Source organism: Bidens hawaiensis, unplaced genomic scaffold (genome assembly GCF_021521415.1).
Source record: "Bidens hawaiensis isolate Kalapana, Puna unplaced genomic scaffold, B.hawaiensis_p1.1 tig00048746_1, whole genome shotgun sequence".
In the NCBI taxonomy this organism is placed as follows: Eukaryota; Viridiplantae; Streptophyta; class Magnoliopsida; order Asterales; family Asteraceae; genus Bidens; species Bidens hawaiensis.
The window spans coordinates 16,770-29,309 of NW_027506089.1; the positions used below are offsets into that span (position 1 = coordinate 16,770).

General features: G+C 38.0%; 1 protein-coding gene across 1 annotated transcript; it reads left to right on the forward strand.

Annotated features, from left to right (window-relative positions):
* The first annotated feature begins 1,514 nt into the window (after positions 1-1,514).
* On the forward strand, positions 1,515-2,387 carry LOC143616667 (uncharacterized protein At5g19025-like). Its single transcript, XM_077089431.1, has one exon. The coding sequence runs from the start codon at positions 1,764-1,766 to the stop codon at positions 2,385-2,387; it is 624 nt and encodes a 207-aa protein (XP_076945546.1). The 5' UTR covers positions 1,515-1,763.
* The last annotated feature ends 10,153 nt before the right edge of the window (positions 2,388-12,540 follow it).

Consider the following 12,540-nt stretch of genomic DNA (forward strand, 5'->3'; position numbering starts at 1 on the left):
AACTAAGGGCAAACGTATGCTTTATTGCAATTAACAGGTCAAACAATTCTATGAGCAATTATTATAGCAATCGACAAACTAATCGTTCTAATCGAAATAAATCTAAACCGACTGATTGTACGAACATACTAAACATCAATACTCATAGATTAACATCAAAACAATTACAATTAGTTGTTCTAGTACATGAGAAATAAACTGAAAGATTACAAACTATATATCCCGGGTATGACTCGAAGGATCTAGCCACGTCTCGGCATCTCTCGGTCTTCGATTCTGATGATTTGGATCATATCTATGGCCTTGAGATGAATGGAAGTGATGGTGGGCAGCTATTCTCCTCAAAAAAATGCTCTGGAAACTGAATGGAACTGAATGGAATCGATTAGGTTCGTCAAAACATGTTTTAAATGAAAACCCTAACTTTCCCGTTTTTGGGAACCATCGCGCAGCACCATGGTCTAGGAAACGCGATGGTCCAAAATAACTTCATATTTGGATTCCTCTCGTTGAGAAACCCAAAATCCATATATTATGGGTCCCGTAACTCATTTTCTAGCTCAGGATATGCTCGTTTTACTTCCTGGTCGCTTTTTGTGAACCCATCTTGTTCAGTTTTAGCATCGGCTTTAGGTTTCTCATCCAAACTCCTCCGAATCCTTTTAACACTTCCTAAGACTTCAATTTATGCTCCGGTATTCCCGAGATATCATTCCATGCTCGTACAAGTCTCCAATTTAGCATCTTTAACGATCAATGACCTGAAATACAAAAGCACGTATTAAGTACCAAAGTTCTGACAATATACTAAACAAACCTACATAATTAACACACTAATATATATACAAAATACCCGAACATCAACGTGTAGGCGATGACAGAGATGGAGATAACAATATTTATAAACGGTGCTAACCTATTAGAACCCTTTAATCAATAAGTTTCATAGCATTTATCCATTTTGTTACCTAACGACCTCAACTAAACCTACAATTGACCCGTTTACTGGTTTGAGAAACAAAGGGGTATTTAGGATTGCTTATTTTCACCAAGTTATAACTTCTTTTTGGAAAAGAAAAAGATGTTCGAGATTGTTTTTGCTGTAAAAGGAAAAAGTTAATAAGCTACACTTTTATAATTTATTAATTTAATGAAAAATTATAAAGAGTTAAAATAAAGAATCCCAAACACCAATTAAACAAACCTATTCATAGTTTATATTTGCACAAATCAATAAATCACTAATGTTGCATACTTGTATATAAAATACTAGAAAGTATATATTTGATTCATATGTGTTATAAGAGTGAGCCCCAAGTAGGCCCATCATATAAAAAGTACCTATCATTAACAAATTATTGAATCTTGTTTACATAATTGTTAACATAAGAAGCCCCAATCCACAATTAAACTCTTGAGCCCAAAGCTTCACTCTTATTTGCTTGCTTGCCTCTTCATACCCTCTTCAGCCGGCAATTTATCTATCTCTTATCAATCCAAAATCCGATCAAATTCTCATCGAATTCCTTCAATTGATTCGATTCAGTTTCTGGGTTTTGATTCAATTGATTACTTGTCACCGTCCCCTATCAAATCTTGATCCTCACAGGTGATTTTTTTTGTTTTTTTAATGTTCTGCATCGTTCTTGATTTCAAATTGGGTTGATCTGATTTTGATTTGATTTTGTTTTAATTTAGTGGGTTTGTTTCTAATCCGGATAAGATAAACGGGTTTTGATCAGAATTTGATTTTGTTCACCCAAATGGTCTGTTTTCATAATCCAATCCCGGTTGATAATTCGCATAATAAATCTTTAAAAAGAACTCCAATTTCAGCATGTGAACAGTCTCCGTCTGCTTTGATTGATTTGATCATATTAATTGCTGTAATTGGTGCTTGTGGGTTCCTAATTTACCCCTCTGCAAATCTTTTATTTTTCCGAACTTTCGAGTTTCTTGAAAAGATATTATTTTTAATCAAAGATGAGGTTCTTGAAGCCCCCATGATATATGGGTGTTTAGGCCTTAGTATCTTCAGTGCATCAATGGCTGTTTTGGCTGTTACAATATGCACATCTCATAAATGTGGTAAACCGGGCTGTCGTGGGCTGCATAAGGCGGCTGAGTTCGATATCCAGCTCGAAATGCACAATAATTCGAGTAAATCAAATTGTTCACATGGTGGTGGTAATTTGGGGAGAATCGGGTTGAAAAACGGTTTGTTTGAGTTGCCAAGAGATTATCATAAGGAGTTAGAGGCTGAGCTCAAGAAGATGGCGCCGATAAATGGGCGCGCGGTTCTTGTTTTTCGAGCGCGGTGTGGTTGTTTGGTTGGAAGATTGGAAGTTCCTGGTCCAAAGAAGAATCAGAAAAGGATTAAAAAGTAGATAAAAGATGATTCTGTGGTTATAAAACATGATTAAAATAAGTTGTCTGGATATATGAATGGTGGCGCATATACAAGCCTTGGTATATACTTTGTGATGAGATTTTGATATAAAGATTTAAGCTTTGATGTTCCTGTCATGTGTGGTTTGGCTTTTTTTGATATTATCCTTAACTTTTGCTTTTGTGGTTGATTCTGGGGATAAGTTTATGGTTAGTGGACAAATTATAAGTTTAACCATTGTGTTACATAGAATATTTAGTCGGATTACTTATAATATATCACAATTATCCTGAATATATGATCTATTATAATTATTGTCGCACCCCGCTTTTCAAAGGGTTTATTGTGCCTCACGAAGACCAGCGCTGTTGTAGGGGCGCTCAAGGGAGCAGCGGCCTCACGAAGACCGGCGGGGGGGGGGGGTCACTTTTTCATACACAATGTGTGTGTATAATAGGGCGGAAAAGGGGCTAAAACCACAACGGGGCGTTACGGAGAAGGACTTTGAAGCTCTGTTTCTTACGTGACGATGACGTGGAGGGGCTTTAAAGCCCCTTGATAGTCAACAGCCTTAAAGTACACCATTTTACACTGGTGAATTCAATTAACAGACTAGATTAAGTAAAAGAGAAAAGAAAAACGTATATAATCTTGATCATATAATTTGTGGTAGTTTATGCATTCAATAGCAAACGTTTATAGCTCGTGCTTTCACTAGTATACACATCAGTGCTCATATGTTGATTACGTGGCTAAGATCGAGCGTTTCCGTGGCCATATAATAAGTATATAGTGGTGCCGTTATACATGCATATATAACGTGAACATATTTTATATAAACGTGGTGTATGCATCGGGATGTTTTGTTTTCAAGGATTAAGTCTTAAAGATGACAGTTTGTAATACTAGATAAATAGTCTCGATCTTCAAGTGTTTTGATAAAGGAAATTATATATCTTTTTTTCCGAATAACACATAGTCATGCACACTCTAAAGCTACTTAAAAATTATACATATTTGTCGACCACGTTATTTTAACCCTCCTCCGTTGAAAAGGCAAAACCTTATTCAACACCTTGAACACCTTGGTACCGCTAAGCGAAGAAGCCTTCGTGAAAGAAAAGAATGCAAAACAATTGTAAATTTCAAAAGTTTCAATGATATATAATAATGCAAAATCATTTTCTTTCTACATATGATTCATTTCAGTTGACTCTAATTTTATATTCCATTGTCATTAACACGTTATTTGGCATCACCAACCACATCTACCGACAACTTGTAGATAGACAATGGACATCACCTGTGGATCCACAACCATTTCATCGTACTATAATCATACACGTGCTTGCAAGATTTCACGTACACTTTTATGAGAGGTTTGAAACTTGATTCGCTAATACCACATATAGCAAAAATTGACGTACCTTATTCTTTCTAGAGTAATGTTATTTATGTTTTGGATTTTAGTGTGTCTACTTTGTTTAAAGATATTTGTTATTGAGAATCATAAAATACTACTCCCGTATAGACGTGCACAAATCGGGTTCAACTGGAAAACCCGAACCGGTTCGAAACCGGTTTTTTCACACCGGGTTGTAAAATGGAACCGGTTCCAATCAAGAACCGGTTCGGTTCCCGACCCGAACCGATGCCCAGATATGCTAACTTTTAAGAACCGGGTAGGGTATGAACCGGAACCGGTTTTTACGTAAAAACCGGTTCCACCGGTTTTTTTTTAAATTTAAATATTATAGCCGTTAGGAACCGGTTCCAACGGCTATATAGCCGTTTTTGACCGTTGGAACCGGTTTTTTAACTACAAATAGGTTATTTTCTTACTATAAATAGCAAGGTTTGTTTGTGTACTTGTTAAACCAATTCCAAAACTATAAAACACACTCCAAACCACAATTAACCTTAAACCGACAACAAATGGCAACTAATGATGACGTTGTTATGGTGATCGAAACAACAAGATGCCCCGATGTTTGGGTTCATTACGATTTGTGTCTCATGACCGACTCACATGAGTTGGCACGTTGCAAATATTGCTCGAAGTTTCTTAAAGCAGGGTCCAACTCGACATTACGAAAACATACGAGTAAGTATTGTCGAGAGAAAAGAAGGTTGGAAGCTAAAAAAACGGAAGTGGGAGAGTCGTCCGGCTCTACAACCTAAAAATAAGTATTCCCGGATTAAAACGACGGACTTTGTTTTTTATGTTTTAGTTGTTATGTTTAGTATCGTTTATGTTTTAATAATGTTTGTAATAGTTATTTTTTAAATAAATAAAATGTTCGACGTTATTAAAAAAGTAACAAAAATTAATTATGAGTAACAAAAGTAATTATAATAAAACAAATCAAAACTAAATATTAGTTGAACAAGTTACAAATAATTTTACCAAAACAAATAATTACAACTCTTCTTCGTCTTCATTCTCGTCTTCACCCTCGTCTTCGTTATCGGAAGAAACCCCATCCTCCGCCTCCTCATCATGAATATGACGCTCTATTAGTATTTCGTCTTCAAAGTTCGCCTTGTGTTGTACACGATCCACCGCATCCAAATGGTCCTTTAGGCAAATGCAAACCTCTAGAGACTCGGGAGTTAGTTTTGTTCTTCGCATAGATAACACCCTCCCACTAAGAGAAAAAACCGATTCGGAAGCAACCATTGAGGCTTGTACGGCAAGCAAATCACGAGCCATGGCGGATAGAATGGGAAATTCGTTTTGTTTACCTTTCCACCAAGCCAACAAATCAATATTGCGAATTTCGTCGACCGTTGCGCCCTCAACATAGTTTGCTCCACTATATCGACCAAGTTCGCTACTTGGTGTGTTTCCTTTTTGCCTCTTAGATGCCGATTCACGAATCCCATTCATCAAGTTTATAAGTGGGTCATTGCACGGCCTACTAGTTGTTGTTTTTTTCACAAAAGACGATCTCGTGCTTGGACCATACATTTGAAAATAATGGTCATAAAGGTCTTGAAGGTTTTTGTTGAACTTGTCCTTCGCTTCCGTCGACAACTTCGGGTCAATTTCGTGCATACATAAGTTGTCGAATATTTCCTCAATCGTTGTTTCAACCCCATTAACATTCCAATAGGGGTTTAATGCGGCGGCACAAGTAAAGACCGGCGGTATGTTTTCAAAATATTTTATGAACTTTTCTTTCATCACCGCAACAATATTTTCGAAGAGTTTGTTCTTCTCCGCAAAGCTTTTAAAAACACAAGACATATAGTACAATTCTTGCAAACCCCAACAACTAGTAGGGTAATAGACTCCCGATAATTTTGTTGTTGACTTTTTGAACACGTCAAGATACTCCAATAAATAACCGACTTGGACCCAAACACTTTCCGGAAACATATCGGCCTCGCGTTCTTCAACAAGATTGTTATGAAAAGCTTGTAAAGTTTGGCGTTGGGCAAAAGCACACTTTAACATATGACAAGTTGAGTTCCAACGGTTTGGAACGTCCCAATTCGGCCCCAAATACTTTCTTTCAACCGACTTGCAATAGTTCTTATATTCAAGATGTCTTCTTTTACCACTTTTGAAGACATCTTGTAACATAAGTCTAAAGTATTTTAAATCATCACAAATGTTTTCATTGTCAAGACCTATTTGAACAACCAAGTTGATGATATGTGCAACACATCGGACATGAAAAAAATCCCCGAAACAAGGTGGTGAATATTTAATGATAAATTTTTCAGCCGCCTTAGTATTGTTTGAAGCGTTGTCAAACGAAATCGAAAATATTTTATTTCTCAAGTTGTAAGTCGTTATAACTTCATCAAGTAATTCAAACAATTTTTCGGCGGTATGTGGGAACGGGAAGTTTTCAAAAGCGATGGTGCGTTTCATCAATTGCCATGTCACCGGATCAACCCAATGAGCGGTGACACATATGTATGATTCGGGCAACCCGTGTGGTGCCAACCAAACATCGGTAGTTAAACTAATCATGGCTTCTAAAGAATGAAAAGACTCGATTAACTCTTTTTAGCACACTCCCACAACCTGATACAATGACGTCTTAAGGTAGTACGACTTACATGTGTGTATCTCGGTTGTAGAGTTTCGCGAATCAACGACGTCAACTCCGGGTCATCAAAGTGGTTAAACGGCAAACCTCGTTGAATAACGAACTTTGCCATTCTATCTTGAACTTGAGTCGTGTTGTAACGAAATAGTGTACCATCTTTACCCAAGTCAATTTGATCGGTCGTGCCAATCTCTTTCAACGCCTTGCAATATGGCTTCTCGATGTGCTTTCTCAAAGTAGAGTTGGAATCGTGCTTTAATATTGAACCACATAGTTTGCAACGAGCCTTTTGATAACCTTCGTCATCCACAATCAAATCCCAATTCTTCCATATGTCTTGGTTGCGGTTATGGTTGACTACCGTAACAACCCTTGGGTCCTCTGTAACAGGAACGGGGGCAACAAAAACACTCTTCTTAGCCTTCTTGTTAGTTTTTTTGATGGGTGCCATAATAATATTTAGTTTGATGGTCGGGTAAAGGAACGGGTTTGCTAAAGGAGTAGTATTTTAGTTTGTTTTTGAGTTTGGTGGTGAAACAAGTGGTGGAAACAAGTTATATATAGGTTTGGGCATCAAAAACCGGTTCCAACGGCTATATTACCGTTGGAACCAGTTCCAACGGATCTATTGTCTCAAAAACCGGTTCCAACGGCTATATTACCGTTGGAACCGGTTCCAACGGCTAGTTTGACTTTTGTTTGACCCTTCAAAAAAAACCCGTCGGAACCGGTTTTTCCAGGTACGAACCGAACCGGTTCCAATTAAGAACCGGGTAGGAACCGGGTTGGAACCGATACTGACATACAAATAGGAGAACCGGGTACGATTTTCGGGTACAAAAATACCCAAACCGGGTATTGTACCAACCGGGTTGGAACTGGAACCGGTTCCGGTTCGGTTCCACCAGTTAGGTTCCGGAACCGGTTTTTTTGTGCACGTCTACTCCCGTAGACGAATTGTCAACATATATAATTATTTTTAGAGCATTCTCATTTCATCCATCAAAGCACAGCCTATCTCTATAGTTTAAAGAAAACTTCCATTTATTCACTTTATCCTATCCCGTGTTGGTATGACTAACTCTATTTAATGAAAATATGCTACAGTAACTTTTTAAATATGAAAAGCTACTGTAGCCCTCCCTATCTCAACTACATCGTGCTTTCACCTGCCCTTTTTACTTCTCCAGCTCTTCTTTCTAGGGTTCATTCGCTCTCTCTAAGGCTATGTGTAGTGAAGGGGCTACAATATTGGACGATTTTTGACATGTGACGCCTAGTCAGCAAATGGGGAATTTTTGTTTTAGGGTGTAATGGTTATACACACACACACACACACACATCACATAAAATAATAATAATCTTCAAACTGTCCCCCCCCCCCCCCCGGTCGCCCCTCTTATCGCCCCCGAGGGGGAGGGGGTGTTCCTCTTGAATGTTGCCCAAAATCGACATAATTGCCGCCCCATTACACTTGGCCTAAGAAAATCGAAGAAATTGAAGCAAATCATCGGCCCTCTCTGCCGTCTTCGTTCCTTCTTAAGCAAATCGAACACCAAAATCAAAGAGTTCTAGTTCGAATTGAAGCAATTGAGTTCCTGTGTTCATCGATACAAGCTGCTATAGGTACCTCTTTCTCTCTTTATCTCTCAATTTCACTATCTTGATGAAATTTACCACAAATTAGGAACGCCAAAGCTAAAACAAACAGTCAAATAAGTTACTGAAACACAATATCTGAGGTTTTATTGAGTATCTAGCTACTGCATGCAATCAAGGATGTTCATGGTCCGGTTTTGACGGTTTGACATAAAAATTTACATCAAACTGTTAGAGTGATCTTGTATTATCGTAAACTAAAACCGAACCGTTTGGAAATTTAAGAAAAGATAATGTATTTTATGGAAAAAAAACGATTAGGCAAAATATATTTTAAGAACAATAATGTATGTCAAACTAAAATCATGCGGTGGAGTAAATAAACGCTTTTAACAAGTAATTGTAGGACAACATTTTGATAGCGAGCAAAATATGAAAACAATCTGTGCACATGATCATATGGCTTGAATGCACAGATTTGTGATAAACAAGCAACTAAAGAGCAGTAAAAGAAGACAATGCACACGAGGTTAGCTTTATTTTTACTATTAGTTGCCATCTCAAATTGATACAAGCTTCACAAATGTGTATTTCAAATTGAAATCATACAGTAGAGTAAATAAGTCTGTAAGAAACAGAACTTATTAGCTCAACTTTTGTTTTAGTTTGCATCTATATGGGTCATTTGCTTGTAATTTGTTGGAGTGTGCAACGGGTACGACCCAAACCGACCTAACAATCCATTGTTTTGTTAATATTTTTTTTACGGGTTAATGCTTTTGTAATGTTTCTTTATATAACTGCACTTTGTTGACTAGTGTTAAAGGGGAATTATTGTCATTATGCTGCTCTTGTTATATGTGTTGGAAAATTTTTGTGGAAAAAATATATATGTGTAAACTTTTAATTATTTTATTTAAGGTCGTTAGTCAATTAGTAAAGACATTAAAATGTCCTTTAATTTGGTCAAAAAAATTAAAGTTTTGGTTAATGGTTCCTTTAATTTGGTCAAAAAATTAAAGTTTTGGTTAATGATGGTTGAATGGTTTCAACTTTCTACTAATATAAATACCAAGGGAGCTCCTTGGTTGTAGACACACAAAAAATTAACACATTCTTTCTTGTGTTTTTTCCAACTTTCTCCTTAAAAAATTCCAACATTCTTGATCATCTTCATCATTTTCTTTAAGGTACTATTCGGGTGCTAGTGCCCTCCCCGGCAGTACATATTGCTTAGGCCGTTGTACCCTGGGAAACAAAACGAGGAGAGACCCGGAATTTGTTTAAGGGCCCCGTATAAAACACGATCCTCGGCCACAAAGACTACTACACCATTCTTCTTCTACACCTTTCTTGCATTATTTTATTTCAATTGTATTGTAATTTTGATTTTTTCCGGTGTAATTCGTATTGTAATTTACCTGCTTTCCTAGATAGGTTTGATTCCTTGTATTGTAATCATTTTATTAAAAGTGTTTTATTTTTATACGTGAACGGTTTCCTACAACCTTAAAACAATTTTTTTTTAAATACCGTTCGTGTATTCAAAACATTCTCGTGTGACTCAAACTAGTTTTGTTTCACGCGATTGTGTTTTTAAAAAACATTTTTTTCCGTTTCTATTCAAAGGACCGACTTTGTAGAAACGGAAACCGGTTACAATTCGGATCTTTTAACGCTAAACTGTTGGAAAAACCCATTGTTTGGTCCCTTCAAAGTTGGACTTAGAACACCTTCGGTGGGTTAATTCAAGAGTTCGGATTAAAAAGTTTTGCGTAACTTTAATTTAGTGGGAGCGACCACTATTAATATTTCCAAAAAACTAACTTAGCATAGTTTATTTTTCAGAAAAAATGGCATCACCATCATCGAGCAAGGTTACCGGTACGTGTTTGTCCGTTATGGTAGGAGCGACTACCATGGCTAATCACGCTGAAAAACCCGAGAAGTTCTCGGGTTGCACTTTAAACGGTGGAAACAGAAGATGTTCTTCTATTTGACCACCTTGAACTTTGTGAGGTTCTTGACAGAATCCGCTCCCCTAGCCACTAACACGGAGGGGGGAGACCGACGCTCAAACTTTGAGTACGGTAGATGCGTGAAAGCATTCGGAATTCTTATGTCGAAACTATGTGTTAAACGGTTTAGTTGACGCGTTGTATAACGTGTACTCTTCAATAAAGTCTGCCAAAGAATTATGGGAGTCTTTAGACAAAAAGTACAAAACGGAGGATGCGAAACAAAGAAATTTGTTTTCGCCCGTTTCTTGGACTATAAAATGGTTGACTCTAAGACTGTAATTAGTCAAGTCCAAGAGTTGCAAGTTATACTTCACGACATCTTTGCTGAGGGAATGACACTTAGTGAGACATTTCAAGTGGTAGCGATGATTGAAAAATTGCCTCCTAGTTGGGTTAAGTTTAAGAATTATCTTAAACACAAGCGAAAGGAGATGACCATTGATGATCTTATTGTTCGACTTCGGATATAAGAAGACAATAAAAGAGCTCAAAAAGGTAGCCTAGTGGAAGTTTCTGCCAAGGCTAACTTAGTCGACTACGGTCAATCCTCCAAAGGGGGCAACAAGGGCAAAGGTAAAGGTAACAAAGGGAAAGCGAAAGTGGACCTTGGCGTGAAGAAAGGGGCTGTGAAAAAGAAGCCTCCGCCTTTCCAAGGACCATGTTACAACTGTAACAAGATGGGGCACCGAGCGAACCAGTGCAAGAAACCAAAGCGCGAGCGCGCGCATTTGGTGGACGAGGATGGCACTCCTCTTGTGGCGATGATTACCGAGGAAGCGGCTTTCATTGAGGAAGTCAACGTTGTGGGAGACGCTCCCAAAGGGTGGTACGTTGACACCGGCGCAACCCGCCATGTTTACGGCGACAAACAACTCTTTAAGAATTTCAAAGAGGCGGCGGGTGACCAGAAGCTTTACATGGGGAATAAAGCGACTGCGGACATCATGGGGGAAGGCAATGTGGTCTTGAAGTGGACTTCTGGCAAGGAGCTCACGTTGATCAAAGTTCTCTATATTCCCGAGATTCGCAAGAATCTTGTCTCGGGATGGATGCTCAACAAGCACGGATTTCGCTTGGTGATTGAATTGGATAAATTTATTTTATCGAAAAATGGAATGTTTGTCGGCAAGGGTTATGCCGACAATGCTATGTTCAAATTGAATGTAATTGTTGTAAAAAATTCTATGAAGAAAATTGCAACTTCTATTTACATGATTGAGTCGTCAAATTCTAATTCTTGTGTTTGGCATGGTAGACTAGGACATGTAAATTTTAATTCAATTCGACGTTTAATTAAATTAAATAGCATTCCATGTTTTAAAATCGATTCAAAATATAAATGCGAAACATGTGTTGAATCCAAACTAACGAGAAAGCCTTTCAAATTGGTTCAACGAATAACCGAACCCCTTGATTTAATCCACACCAATGTGTGCGATTTAAAAGCCACTCCCACAAGAGGTGGAAATAAGTATTTCATCACGTTCATTGATGATAGTACTCGGTATTGCCATGTACACTTACTTAAAAGTAAGGATGAAGCAGTAGACAAGCTTATATTGTATAAAGATGAGGTTGAAAATCAACAAAAACGGAGAATAAAAACTTTGCGAAGTGATAGGGGTGGTGAATATGTTTCACCATTTGCGGAAATATGCGCAAAAAGTGGCATAATACATGAGTGTACCCCACCTTATTCTCCACAATCAAATGGCATTGCGGAACGAAAGAACCGTACAATAAAAAGATGATGAATGTCATGTTGATTAGCTCGGGCGTGAGCTATGACTTGTAGGGGGAGGCTATTCTCTCGGCCAATTATATTTTGAATAAGATACCCCACAAGAAAACGGACGTAAATCCGTATGAGTTATGGAAGGGTAAAAAACCTTCATACAAATACATTCGAGTGTGGAGGTGCCTTGCCAAGGTGACGATTCCGCCACCAAAGGCACTAACGATAAGACCTAAAACCGTGGATTGTATATTCATTGGATATGCACACCATAGTAATGTGCATAGGTTTCTTGTACTTGAGTCCAAGAATCCCAATATACATGAAGGCACTATTGTTGAGTGGAGGACTAATGGTTTTTTCGAAAATGCGTTTCCCTGTTTAAGGAAAACACATGCGAGTTCATCAAGAGCGGTTGATGAAGCAAGTACATCAAGAGCGATTGATGATACTATTCATGATGAGAGACATGAACGACCTGAAATTGAGGAAGATGAGCTTAGACGAAGCAAAAGACCAAGGATTGAAAAATCCTTCGGTCCTGATTTCGTGAGCTACATGGTTGAAGGTGAGCCCAATACCTACCGCGAGGCGGTTACCTCCGCGGAATCACCTCAATGGAAAGAAGCAATTGAGAACGAGATAGATTCTATATTGAAAAATCATACTTGGGAGTTAGTAGATCTTCCGCCGGGTTGTAAACCCCTTGAATATCGTTGGATATTCAAAAGG